Genomic DNA, 12,157 nt, shown 5'->3' on the forward strand with positions numbered 1-12,157 from the left:
GTGAGAGAGATTAAATATTGTTGGAAGTTGGGACGTTTTAATAATTGCTTCACCGTTGGCTACACTACACAACAGTGCCCAGCTCGACAACATGACCATCTACGTGACTGCCATATACCGCATTCATGGCCACCGTTCCCCTCCCATCCCATTTCTCTTTCTTTAGAAAATGAAATTCATGCTATCCTTTTGTCTGGATGAGAAAAGAAGCATGCCACTTCATTCAAAAATAGCATATTGGCATCGGCAGGACATATCAAATGCTGTGTATTGTTCTTATGCCATTTCAGTCTTATCAACCCCTCCACTTAAATTATAGTTCATGGATTTTTCAAAAATTCAATATCCTCCATTCCACCAGTGGCCCAACGCTGTGGGGTGGGATACCACTCCTTTTGCTAAAGGACAAAAAGAAGCCAATCCAGAACACCGGTTCACGTGTCCTCCGACCCAAAAGATGGACAGAACCGGATTGGGCTCAAGTAAATGCTTGGATGCAGCACCTCATGGTAGAAGTAATGATTTTATTTTAAAGAGACAATCCCATTTGAAGCAGACCCATCACACGCCTTCGGCCCATGTTGACATGGGCCCATGTTTCGGATCTAGGGTTGGGCTTTAAATTTGAATCAACAAAGATGGATTGGATCGGTCTGCACATTTTGAGCTGAACCCAAGAAAATATGCATAGTTTAAAATAAATAAATAAATAAAACATTAAATAATGATGTAGTAAAGATTTTGCACAAATCTTATCCTCAAATTTATTATTTGGCATTAAGTAATTGTCCGACTCTTTTTAGAAATTATAAGAATTTGTAGGTAAGGAAAATGTAAGTTGATGTGGTTGTTCAATGATTTAGAAGTTGCATTCAATAAAATACTTTCCATTTATTTTTATTTTTATTTTAAAAAATTAGATATCTGATGAGGGAGTGAGATCAATTTCATGAATGGAGTCAAGATTGTGTACGGAAAATCGTGTTGCCGAAAAGATCCGATGTTTGCCGAGGTGATGGAACCTCGATAGATTTACAGAGCCAAGTAGTCAAAAACCTCGGCTCTCTCTATCTCTCTCTCCTACCTACAAAACCCTAACAATACCATCCCCAACTCATGTCAATTAGGGTTTTCTGAATTTCGAGATTCGTTCTTCATTTGATTTGGTTTCAGATGGCGGTTCCTGAAATTATGAAATCGGAATCTTTACGTTGAAATTAGGGTCAGGTTTTGGTATTCGCAACTCTAAATTATCTGTGACATGGACGATACTGAAGATGATGCTGGGTACCCTCCGAAACGGTACTCCGTCAATCACCATTCCTCCTTCAATACGGCGCCGTCTTCCAACCGCCAGAAGCTTCCCGTGCGAAACGCCTCGTATGCCCTTCAAGTCCCACCTCAATACGACGTCGTAGATGAGGAGGAGGACGACGAAGACAACGCCCAAGAAGAGGATGAATTGGATGAAGACGATGACGAGGAAGACGACGACGAGGACGACGATGTTATTGAACCCGCGGGAGACTCGGGGTTGAATCCAAAGAAGCGGAAGCTGAGGGATTTGGTTAACAATTACGAGTTCGCCCCACGTGTGGTGCCGCCGCCGACCTCGAGGTTGCCGTTCGGCGGACGGAATTCGTCGGCGGAGTGGACGGAGCACGAGACTTTGTTGTTGTTGGAGGCGTGGGGAGAGAGGTTTGTTCAGCTTGGGAGGAAGAGTTTGAGGTCTGATGATTGGGCCGATGTTGCGGAGAAGGTCTCGGAGGGTTCCAAGATTGAACGAACGGATATGCAGTGTAGAAATCGATTGGATACGTTGAAGAAGAAGTACAAGAAGGAGAGGGCTAAAGTGGAGGAAATGGGAGGTGGGAATAGCAAATGGGTTTTCTACAAGAAGATGGATGCGTTAATGGGGTTGTCGCCAACTCCAAGTCGGCAACAGTATGGGCTTGCTTGTGGGGTTGATTCCGGGGAATACGTGTTTATGAATCCCCGAGTTTATTTGAATAGGTCGAACGGATTGGATGAGATGAGGGATAGCCCTGGGAATTCGGAGTATGGTGATGATGATTCAGAGGGGCTTCCTCTGAAGAGGACTAACCCGGGAGGGGACGATGAGGAGGGATCTTCAATTAGGTTGTTGGCAGATTCAATTGAGAAGTTTGGTGAGATTTACGAGAAGATTGAGAAGACCAAGAGGCAGCAGATGATGGAGTTGGAGAAGATGAGGATGGATTTTCATAGAGAATTGGAGTTGCGTAGGAAGGAGATGCTAGAGAGAACTCAGGCAGAGATTGCAAAAATACGGCAAGGGGATGATGAAGACACTGATGCTTCAGATGAGAACTACAGTGGTTGATGCAGGTGGGTTTTCCTTTTTCCTCTTTTGCATGTAGTTAGTGTATTGAATTTCTTTGCTCTTTTGTTCTTAGTTGTGAAGCATAACTATACTTTGCTGTATTATGTTTGTGAGGATAAATAGTAAAATAAGATACTGTTTACATGACTCTTACTTCGATGCCTGATCTCTATTATTTACTTGTTGGCCATATGAATGGATGATTTGTTGGAATTTTCTATTATCATTGCATATCATGAGATTATGCAGCTCATTGTTCAAGGAAGTACTCGGCATGCTTTTTGTCTGGTACTTCATATCTCTTGCCTTCATATCATGTTACTTGGAATTTGAGAAAAACCTATGGCTGTAGATGGAGAGTAATAAGATGGAAGGATTTGTCTATTCACACAACATGTGTGGCATAGTTATTCAGGTAAATACTTATTACATATTTATATTCATAAAAATAAACTTACAGTGCTTGGACAGCACATATGTGGCTTTCTCATGTGTTGATACATTTCAATGTGGATTTGGTTGTGTGCTGCGCACTGAAACAAGACATCCTTTTTATGTCCTGAGAGATGAGGAATGAGAGTGGGTGCATGTGTCTCACTGCAAGAGGGAGGGTTTTTCCAACCTTCCAAAAAATGTATTAGCAAAGAGGGATTGGAACACTCAAGTGCCTAGATTATATTTGTATTTCTATTCCAGTATTTTGGTGCTTCTTTAACTCTATTACATTTGTTGCTTACGAAGTCAATAACATGAAGAAGTACCAAGTAGGTGGAATAGCAATTCATTTTAGTTAGATTTTCTAATATTTCTTTGCTTGGTTATTAGTATGCTTCTATTATGTTGGCCAACTGGTTTTACCATAAAAGTGCATACAATATATGATGCCTTTACTTGGGATGAATCAACATGTTTCTTGTAGTAAATGTAACTTTTCTTGGATTGGGAGTGAACTCTTCCTAACTTTTTAAATATGTGACTTTTGCTAGAATTTTGGAGGTCTAGTAGATTCAGTGGAATCTTTGAATTAAACTCATAATAATTGCACTCTCAATAATCGACCCAATAACTCAAACACACCATTCATGCATATTATTAACTTGGCTGCCTTTTTTGGTTCTCCTTGAGTGCATGCTTAAACTAATGCATGGTCAGCAATCATTTGACATGCATTGTCATTTTTTTCCTGCTCTTTTTGTCTGTCTAGTAAGCATCAAAGTTGGTGGGAACTTGAGTTTTACCTAAGGATTTAATTAAACAGTAGCTATGAGGTGGGTTAGAATTTTGAATTTCAGGATATAGCAGGAAAAAATTGAAACATACATGCATACATATTTTTATGATTGTCATGGAAGCTCTAAGCTGTATGATTTCAAGGGTTGAGCAGAAAGGATTCATTCCTGGCTTCAAGGTCAGGGGCGGAAGGGGTGAAGGTTTCCCAAGTGTCCCATCTCTTGTTTGTGGATGATGTTCTTTTTTTGTGAGACCAGTTTGGATCAACTAAGATATTGGAGGTGGATTGTAGGAGGCTTCAAGGTTGTGTCAGATCTGAAAACAAACCTACAAAAAAGTGAACTTATTCTAGTGGGGGAAGTGGAGGATGTGGTTAGACTGGGATCTTTGCTTGGGTGTAAGGTTGGGAGGTTTTCCACTCCTACTTCTTATCTTGTTTTGGCCTTGGGAGCACCTCATAAGTCTTGTGTTTGCATGGGATGATGTTTAGGAAAGGTTCAATAGAAGATTGGCTTCTTGGAAGAAGTAGTATTTGTCAAAAGGAGGAAGATTAGTTCTTTTGAAGAGCATTCTCCCAAGCTTACCAATCTATTCTATGTCTGTCCTTTTCTATGCCGAGGAAAGTGAGGATCAGATTAGAAAGGATTCAGATTGATTTTTTGTGGGGAATCTTTGAGAAGCCAAAATACGAAAAGGTTAGGAGGAATTTAGCCATAGGATAGCTATTTGGGTTAAAAATGGTAGACAAACAAAATTTTGGTGGGATATGTGAGTGGGAGAGATCTATCTAAAAGGAGCATATCCTCGTTGTTCAAACTAGCTTCTCATAAGAATGCTATTGTTGTTGACATGTGGGAAAGGAGAGGTAGGGGAGGTTAGTGGCTGGTGCATTTTAGAAGACTCTCCCAAGATTGGGAAATGGAGGGGGTTTCTCAATATTGGGAATTTATATATACAATGAAAGTGCAAGAAGAAGGGGGAGGTATCTTAGTTTGGAAGGAGAATGGGAAGGGAATCTTCAATGTAAAGTTGTACAATAGTTCATGATGTGCTGAATCTAGGGGACTTCCTAGCCAAAGAAATATGGGGTTCCTGAGCTTTAATGAGATCACATTTTTTTTTTAACTTGGGAAGTAGTATGAGGGAAGATCTCAACTATAGCTATGTTAATGAATAAGGGGCGGATGATGGTTAATGGCTATAGCCTTTGCAAAAAGAGTGAAGAGTTTACTAATTTTGATCCACCGTGCAAGGACAAAGTTGTTATGGATGGTTCTTTTATCAATTTTTGGTAAAAAAAATGGGTGTTTTTAACCCAAATCCTCATCTCTGTTAAATACCCATAACCTCCATCCACCAGTCAAACACTTATCTCTCTCAAGATACCCATTTCTCCTCTAAACCCAAATAGCTTGAAAAACCAACACCAACCCTAGCAGGAGAGCCTGTCATAGAGTAATGACCAGTGGATCGCTTTGAACTGATAGTTTTATTAATAAAAGTTTTGTTATATTGTATTTAACTTTAGGAAATGAAGCACGTGTGAATTTAAGACAAAATTAATATCTCATATATACCAGGTTTTTTGGAGTGGCTAGCGGCCACTTAGGGAGGGTAAGGGTGCTTGTTTTTTTGTGCTCTCATTTTGAGGCAGATTGTATACGTCCTGTATGCTTGGTGGCCTTTGCCCTTTAATATATTCATGATAATTATCAAAAAAAATATCTCATATATACCACGTGCTCAGAAATAGCAACAACTGCCTCCCAATTTCTGAAAACAAAGAAGTTTGGAATTTTACAGAGACAACGCAGAGAGAAGGTTGGGTGTAAGAGCTAGGGCTTTTGCACTTCTCTCTACGATTCAAATTCATTGTTGAATATCTACTTGGTATACTCCGTGTAAGGGACAGACTTTTAATTAAGGGACAAGCTTGTTTCCTTATTGTCTTTTGTTCTTTTGTTCCCTGATATACTCCGTGTATACTCTTTAGCCTCTTTGGCTTTTAATGAAATTTTCCTTTACCTATCAAAAAAATCTACTTGGTAGGAATCCTCTAATGGCTTCCCCATTCTTTTCATCTATTCCGATCATTCTAAGTTTCACTCTCTACATGTTGTTTCTTATTCTTTGTGTGAATCCATGCCTAGGGCTTCAATTCGGCTTTCTCTATTTTGCTTCTCTCTCAAGATACCCATTTCTCCTCTAAACCCGAAGGATGAAGATGCAAATAGGGATGAAGATGCAGGGTTCTAACTCTCTGTATTTTTCATTTTCGTGGCTTTTGATCCTCTCATCTTCTCCACCATTTCTACGCCAATATTACCTTTTTTTCCATTACCAATTACCCAAATAGCTTAGTCTCAACACTTGTAAAAAAAAAATAGCTTAGTCTCAACATGATCTTGGAGTTGCCTCAAAGTTTCCATGGGATTCACTCCGAGACTGTTCATTTATCTTCAATTCAACCGAGTTTGTTCACAAGCTGATAAAATATCCAACTCGGGTATCGGTCAGGTACCGGCTAAGTCGTACCGGTCTCGACCGAGATTTTGAACCCAGATGTACACAAGTGGTATACAAAAGGCTTAAAAAATAAAGATAAAAAAACAACTAAATAAAATAGTCCACAAGATGTTGGGGTTAGGAGGATATTCTGATGATGTTTAAGGAGTTCCATGATCGGAATATGTTCCTTAAGAGCATCAACAACACCTTTCTGGTGTTGATTCCCAAGAAAGGAGGGGCCGAGGATTTGGGAGATTTCAGGCCAATTAGCTTGCTGGGGGCCCTCTATAAGCTGTTGGCAAAGGTGTTGGCCAACAGGCTTAAAAAAGTCATAGATAAAGTTGTTTCCCAAGATCAGAACGCGTTTGTTAAGGGTAGACAGATTCTTGACGCGTCTCTAATAGCTAATGAGGTGATTGACAATTGGAAAAGAAAGGGAGACAAGGGGGTTATCTGCAAGTTAGACATAGAGAAGGCCTATGATAGCATTAATTGGCAATTCCTCTTGAAAGTGATGGAAAAAATGGGTTTTGGAGCTAAGTGGCTGAGGTGGATGTGGTGGTGTATCTCCACAGCCAAATTTTCAATGTTGGTAAATGGAACGCCAGCTGGGTATTTTCCGAGTTCTAAAGGGCTGCGTCAAGGGGATCCCCTGTCCCTTACCTATTCGTAATGGGGATGGAGGTGCTGAGCGTCCTAATCAAAAGGGCTATGGAGGGGGGCTTCATTTCAGGTTGCAAAATTCAGCGTGGTAGAGGTCGGGTTGTCCACATTGCACATTTGCTTTTCGCCGATGATACGGTTGTCTTTTGTGAGGCAAAGAAGGAGAACTTAACGAATTTAAGTTGGATCTTGTTCTGGTTTGAAGCTGCGTCCGGATTAAGAATTAATTTGGCGAAAAGCGAGGTTATTCCAATAGGAGAGGTGCAAAGGATAGAGGAGCTAGCTGTGGAGTTAGGGTGTAGGGTGGGGCAGCTTCCAAATGTGTATTTGGGGCTGCCGTTGGGGGTGCCTAATAAGGCTGCTTATGGCTGGGACGGGATTGAAGAAAAAATGAGAAGGAGGCTTGCTCTTTGGAAGAGCCAATATATATCAAAGGGTGGGAGAATCACTCTAATTAAAAGCACTATGGGAAGCATGCCTGTGTACCAGATGTCGTTATTCCGTATGCCCATTTCTGTGGCAAGAAGGCTAGAAAAATTGCAAAGAGATTTTTTGTGGGGGGGGGGGGGGGGGGGGGGTCTTATGGAAAGGAAAACTCATCTGGTTAAGTGGGATGTGGTGTGTGGAGATAAGGAGAATGGGAGGTTGGGTCTAAGAAAGTTTGCTACTATGAATAAAGCGCTTCTTGGTAAGTGGACGTGGAGGTTCGCTTCGGATAAGGAAGTCCTTTGGAAGAATGTGTTGGAGGCAAAGTACGGTCAGGAGGACTATGGATGGAGGACCAAAAAGGCAGTGGGTGCATGTGGTGTGGGGGTGTGGAAGGAAATTTTAAAGGAAGCTGGATGGTGCTGGGACAAAATGGAGTTCAAGGTTGGGAAAGGTAACAGAATCAGCTTCTGGACTGATGTGTGGTGCGGGGATGCAGCACTGGCCCAAAGATTCCCGCATCTCTACAGCTTGGCAGCCAATAGAAATGCAAAGGTTGAAGACATGTATGACCAGAATGTTGGGGAAGGAGGCTGGAATTTGTGTTTTAGTAGGGATTTCAATGATTGGGAGGTGGTGTTGATAGGTGAGTTGCTTCAAATATTGAAAGATGTTAGGATTACTCGGGAGGAGGACTCAGTTGTTTGGAAGGGAGGGGGAAGCGGGCAGTTCAGAGTGAAGGATGCGTACAGCTGGTTGGATAGGGCTAGGGCTGTCAATTTTCCGAAGAATAAGATTTGGGTGGGAAGAGTTCCAACTAAAATCATGTTTTTGCGTGGGAAGCTACTTGGGGAAAGATCTTGACTCTTGATAGGATCCAAAGAAGAGGGTGGCAGCTCCCGAATAGGTGTTTTTTGTGTGCTTGTGAAGAGGAAAGTGTGGACCATTTACTTATTCATTGTACAGTGGCTAGAGTTTTGTGGGACTTGGTGTTGGGCTTAGTTGGGGTCAAGTGGGTGTTCCCTTATACTGTAAAGGAGGTTCTATATAGTCGGGGGGGTTCTTTTGTGGGGAAAAAAAAGAAAAAATTCTGGAATTCCATTCCATTATTCATATTTTGGATGGTTTGTAAGGAAAGGAATAGATTAGCCTTTAGGGGGGGGGGGGTCTTAGTCATTCAGAGGTTCAAATTTTCTTTTGTTTGTAATATCTGGGGTTGGGCTAAATTGTACATGGAAGAGGAGCCGCATTCCCTTTTAGATTTCCTGGAGTGGTTTGCCTCCAGATGAGGGATGGTTTGTTTTTTGGTCTTTTTGCCTGTTTTGGCTGGTGCTACTTTGTATACATCCTGTATACGTTGAGGTTTTTGCCTCTTTAATGAATTGTGTTTGCCTATCAAAAAAAAAAATAGTCCACAAGAGAACCATGCATTGGATCTTCCTTTGCCTTTTCTTCATCGGCTTGGTTTTCCATCATAGAAGAAGGTTTTTCACTAAGTTTGGATTCTGGAAACACCCACTTTAACCCAAAAATTGCTAAAAATAAGATTCCACAATTTTTTTTGTCATATTACAATGAATTAAAATGTGATTTGTTGTTTCTTTACTACCTATATAGAGGCTATGTCTATTTGCCATCATCCACCCTCTTCTCATGAGGATATATATGGTTAAGAGTCTCCTCCCAAACTACTTCCCAAGGGGAAAAAATGGGACTTCCAAATTTCTTTAGTTGGGAACATCTCTCTACTTCTACTCCCACCACATAAAGAACTATAGTTGGACTTAACACAAAAGTATGATAGGACTTAACATAGAAGGAAATGGAAAATACATAGGAAATAGAGGTTTTTTATTATAGGATAAGACTTTTTACATAAGATATAACAGAAATCAATATTGGGAGTATATAATAATGAACTACAAGCATAGTTATTAACTTGCAAAACATATTGTTTGTGCCTAGTTGTTGTATTCTTTTGTATCATTTCTCATCATGTGTTGTAATTGGTTTATTAAGAAATAGATGGCAAGATATTGAATAAGAAAGAACCATTGTATGAGTACAACATGCATCAATACACCTATATACCAAAAGTTTTTTTATTTTTTTATTTTTTATCTTTATCGATAATGGAGATAGATCAAGAAACACCAAACAAGGTGTAACCTATATACACATGAAGTATATTCTAATTGCGCCTAGTTTGACTGTACAAGGAGTGATAAGAAAAAGAAAATGGTAACTCTCCTTATCCACATGTGCTACCTAAGCTGATGATCGAAAAAAAATGGTGTCACATTTTTTTTTCTTGATTGTAATTTTAATTGCTCACCGTTTGTGATCAATAATCATTTGCATGCATTGTTGCATTTTCCTTTTTTTTTTGCCTTTTGCTAGCAAGAGTTGTGACACTCAACTTTTACCAAAAGGATTAATTAAATATTAGGTACATTGAGGGTTTAAATTTTGAATTTAAGATCTAAAAGGAATTGAAAGGAATACACAAAGAATGAAGGGTTTGTGTTATGGAACCTTTTGCATAGGTCTTCTTGAAAAACCCAATCCTTGGAGTATATCAGAAGGACCTAAAAGCTAGTTGTTGAGTAAATGTCTTGAGTATCGTTTTCCTATTTTTCTGTGTTGGGTAACCTATTGTGTCATTGTTGTAATCTTCATTTTATTTTATTTTTATTTTTTATTTTTGTTTTTTGTGTGTTTTTTTGCATATTGGAAATAAAGTAAAAAATATGCACACACACATGTATATTGCAAAAAAGAGTTAGAATATGATATTGAATATCATTCATCGATATACTTGAATTCAAATGAAGAGGCCTAAGATGATGTGAGACTTGCTTCATTTCTATGTTTATTTTTACGCCTACTGTACTGACGTTTTTAAACCCCTTTCCATGTATACCCTAGGGTTGGGCCTACATGGTGAGGTCCCTAGATGAGCTTTAGGAGAGGTTATACTTGTATACTTTTTTTTTTTTTGTTCCTTTTATATAGCCCTCCTTGTAAAACGGAGGTTTGTTTGGGTCTTTTGAACATGTTTGTATATCATAGAGAGGATTTCTCATCCTTCTCATGTTTTTATTCACTTTTATTAATACATCTTTTGTTTTTGATAAAAAAAAAAAAAAGAACTTGAAAATACAAAAAAGTTCCAACGCCTATGTTAACAAAATACTATAAACACATCTGATAGCTGATAGCTGATGTTTCAAGGACACATAAACACATTTGTTGAAGCATCAGCTATCAGATGTGTTTATGTACCCTTGAAACCTGAATTTCTAGATTGGAAGTAGATACGACTCAGTGCTATGCAATAATTGCAAAAATTGACTTGAGATAATTCAAGTAAGCCCAACAAAGCCTTAATCCAAATTACTTTGCACTGGCTACATGAATCCCTTTTTTACATTTTATGTTGCATGGTTATTTTTAAATGAGCCAGACTACCTTCTTGTTAGGTTCTAACTTCGAATATTGCAAAATACGAGTGGAAGCTCTTTTGATATGCACTCATCAGTAATCAAGTCCTATTATAATGAAAGAAGTATGCAATATATGACTTTGTAGCTACGCATCATAAATTAGTTAATGACCGGGAAGATTCCTGGAGTACTTTGTACATTCACTAACACTGTGTATAAGTTTTTATTGCGAACTTGCAATTAAGAGATAACCTTTCTAGTTCTTATTACTCCTTATCTTGTTCTGGCCTTTTCTTTCTCCTTTTTCTTTTTTCTTTTTTCTTTTTTCTTTTTCTTTTTTAATTTTTTATAATGCCATAACTAATTTTGGTTATAAGACTTGTACTTAGCACATTCACACTTCAGTTTGTGGCATAACACTAGTAGAAGTGATCATATCATGGAAACAGATTTAAGATTTGCAAGATGGAATAAAATGTGCCTTTCTTGCATGATAAGAAAATTTTCTAGTGGTGTTTACCTCCCTGTTTTCCGTTTTTAAAATAAAAATAATATGGACTTTCATACAGATGGTAGAGACTTAGCTTAAAGAGATAATGATCTCTAAAAACTGTTTAAAAAAATGGAAGTATTAAAAATTTTACTACATCAAATTTAAAATTTTGATAGAAAATTTTTAGAATATAATATTAGTCCTCCCTACCTTTTGTCTTAGAGTTACCATATTTTATATGGAGTTATTATTGTTTTTTGTTTTAAAAACAAACAAAAAGCAGGAAGTATATTCAAATTATGACAAATATTAATGTTTGCACAGGATGCAAGCATTGTGTTAAATTTGTAGAATGGGATGATCCAGAATCTTTCTTGAGCAGGTCCCCCCAATCCACATATATGCAAGGAGAAGGCTCTTTATTGTTTTCAGCTTCATAAACTTTGCTGACTTGAACCTGTAGTTTATTACTTTTTCATCCTTTTTTTTTTATATATATAAACTTATAAAAATCAGTATAAATATGATTTGGTGAACTGAGCTGCCTATATATAATGAGACTTCCCAAGATATTGATGGTAGATTGACTATTCTATGTCCTTCCATAACATATGATAATGTCAATAACAATTTGTTTGGATTTTACTTGTTTTCTCAGCAGTTGAAGATTGGACAAGGGATTATAACATCGGAACCTTGCTGAAGTTGCCATGGATAAAGGGCCCCCCTTCTATCAATTCAAACAGAGATTACCTGTTGTTTTTTCTGAGAGTTACAGATTTTATGGAATGTAATTGGCATGGAGGCTTTGTATGATTAGCTTGATTTTCTACTTTGATTGGAAATCGGTAAACCTATGTTCATTTGGCTTGATTACTTAATATTCTCATGTCTTCAATTTTGACACGTATAACCCTAGACTGTGTGGAGAAGCTGTGACATTCTTTGAGGAAAAAACCATGTACATTCTTTCAAGCTTTCAAATTAATTCAAACTAATTACAATATTACTTTCCGGCTTCATCCAGCA

At 38.4% G+C, this 12,157-nt stretch overlaps 1 protein-coding gene across 2 annotated transcripts; it reads left to right on the forward strand.

Annotated features, from left to right (window-relative positions):
- The first annotated feature begins 872 nt into the window (after nt 1–872).
- On the forward strand, nt 873–12,038 carry LOC117925139 (trihelix transcription factor ASIL1). 2 transcript variants are annotated; one of them, XM_034844025.1, is made up of 2 exons: nt 873–2,367; nt 11,790–12,038. In XM_034844025.1, exon 1 carries the CDS (start codon nt 1,262–1,264, stop codon nt 2,360–2,362), a length of 1,101 nt encoding a protein of 366 aa, XP_034699916.1. In that variant the 5' UTR covers nt 873–1,261; the 3' UTR covers nt 2,363–2,367; nt 11,790–12,038. The 2 variants fall into 2 exon arrangements, with proteins under 2 accessions (XP_034699916.1, XP_034699915.1); XM_034844024.1 differs by having other exon boundaries at nt 874–2,367; nt 11,787–12,038.
- The last annotated feature ends 119 nt before the right edge of the window (nt 12,039–12,157 follow it).

Source organism: Vitis riparia, chromosome 11 (assembly GCF_004353265.1).
Source record: "Vitis riparia cultivar Riparia Gloire de Montpellier isolate 1030 chromosome 11, EGFV_Vit.rip_1.0, whole genome shotgun sequence".
In the NCBI taxonomy this organism is placed as follows: domain Eukaryota; kingdom Viridiplantae; phylum Streptophyta; class Magnoliopsida; order Vitales; family Vitaceae; genus Vitis; species Vitis riparia.

Coding starts and splice junctions, on each gene's coding strand:
- LOC117925139 (XM_034844025.1), top strand. CDS start 1,262: ATGGACGATACTGAAGATGATGCTGGGTACCCTCCGAAACGGTACTCC.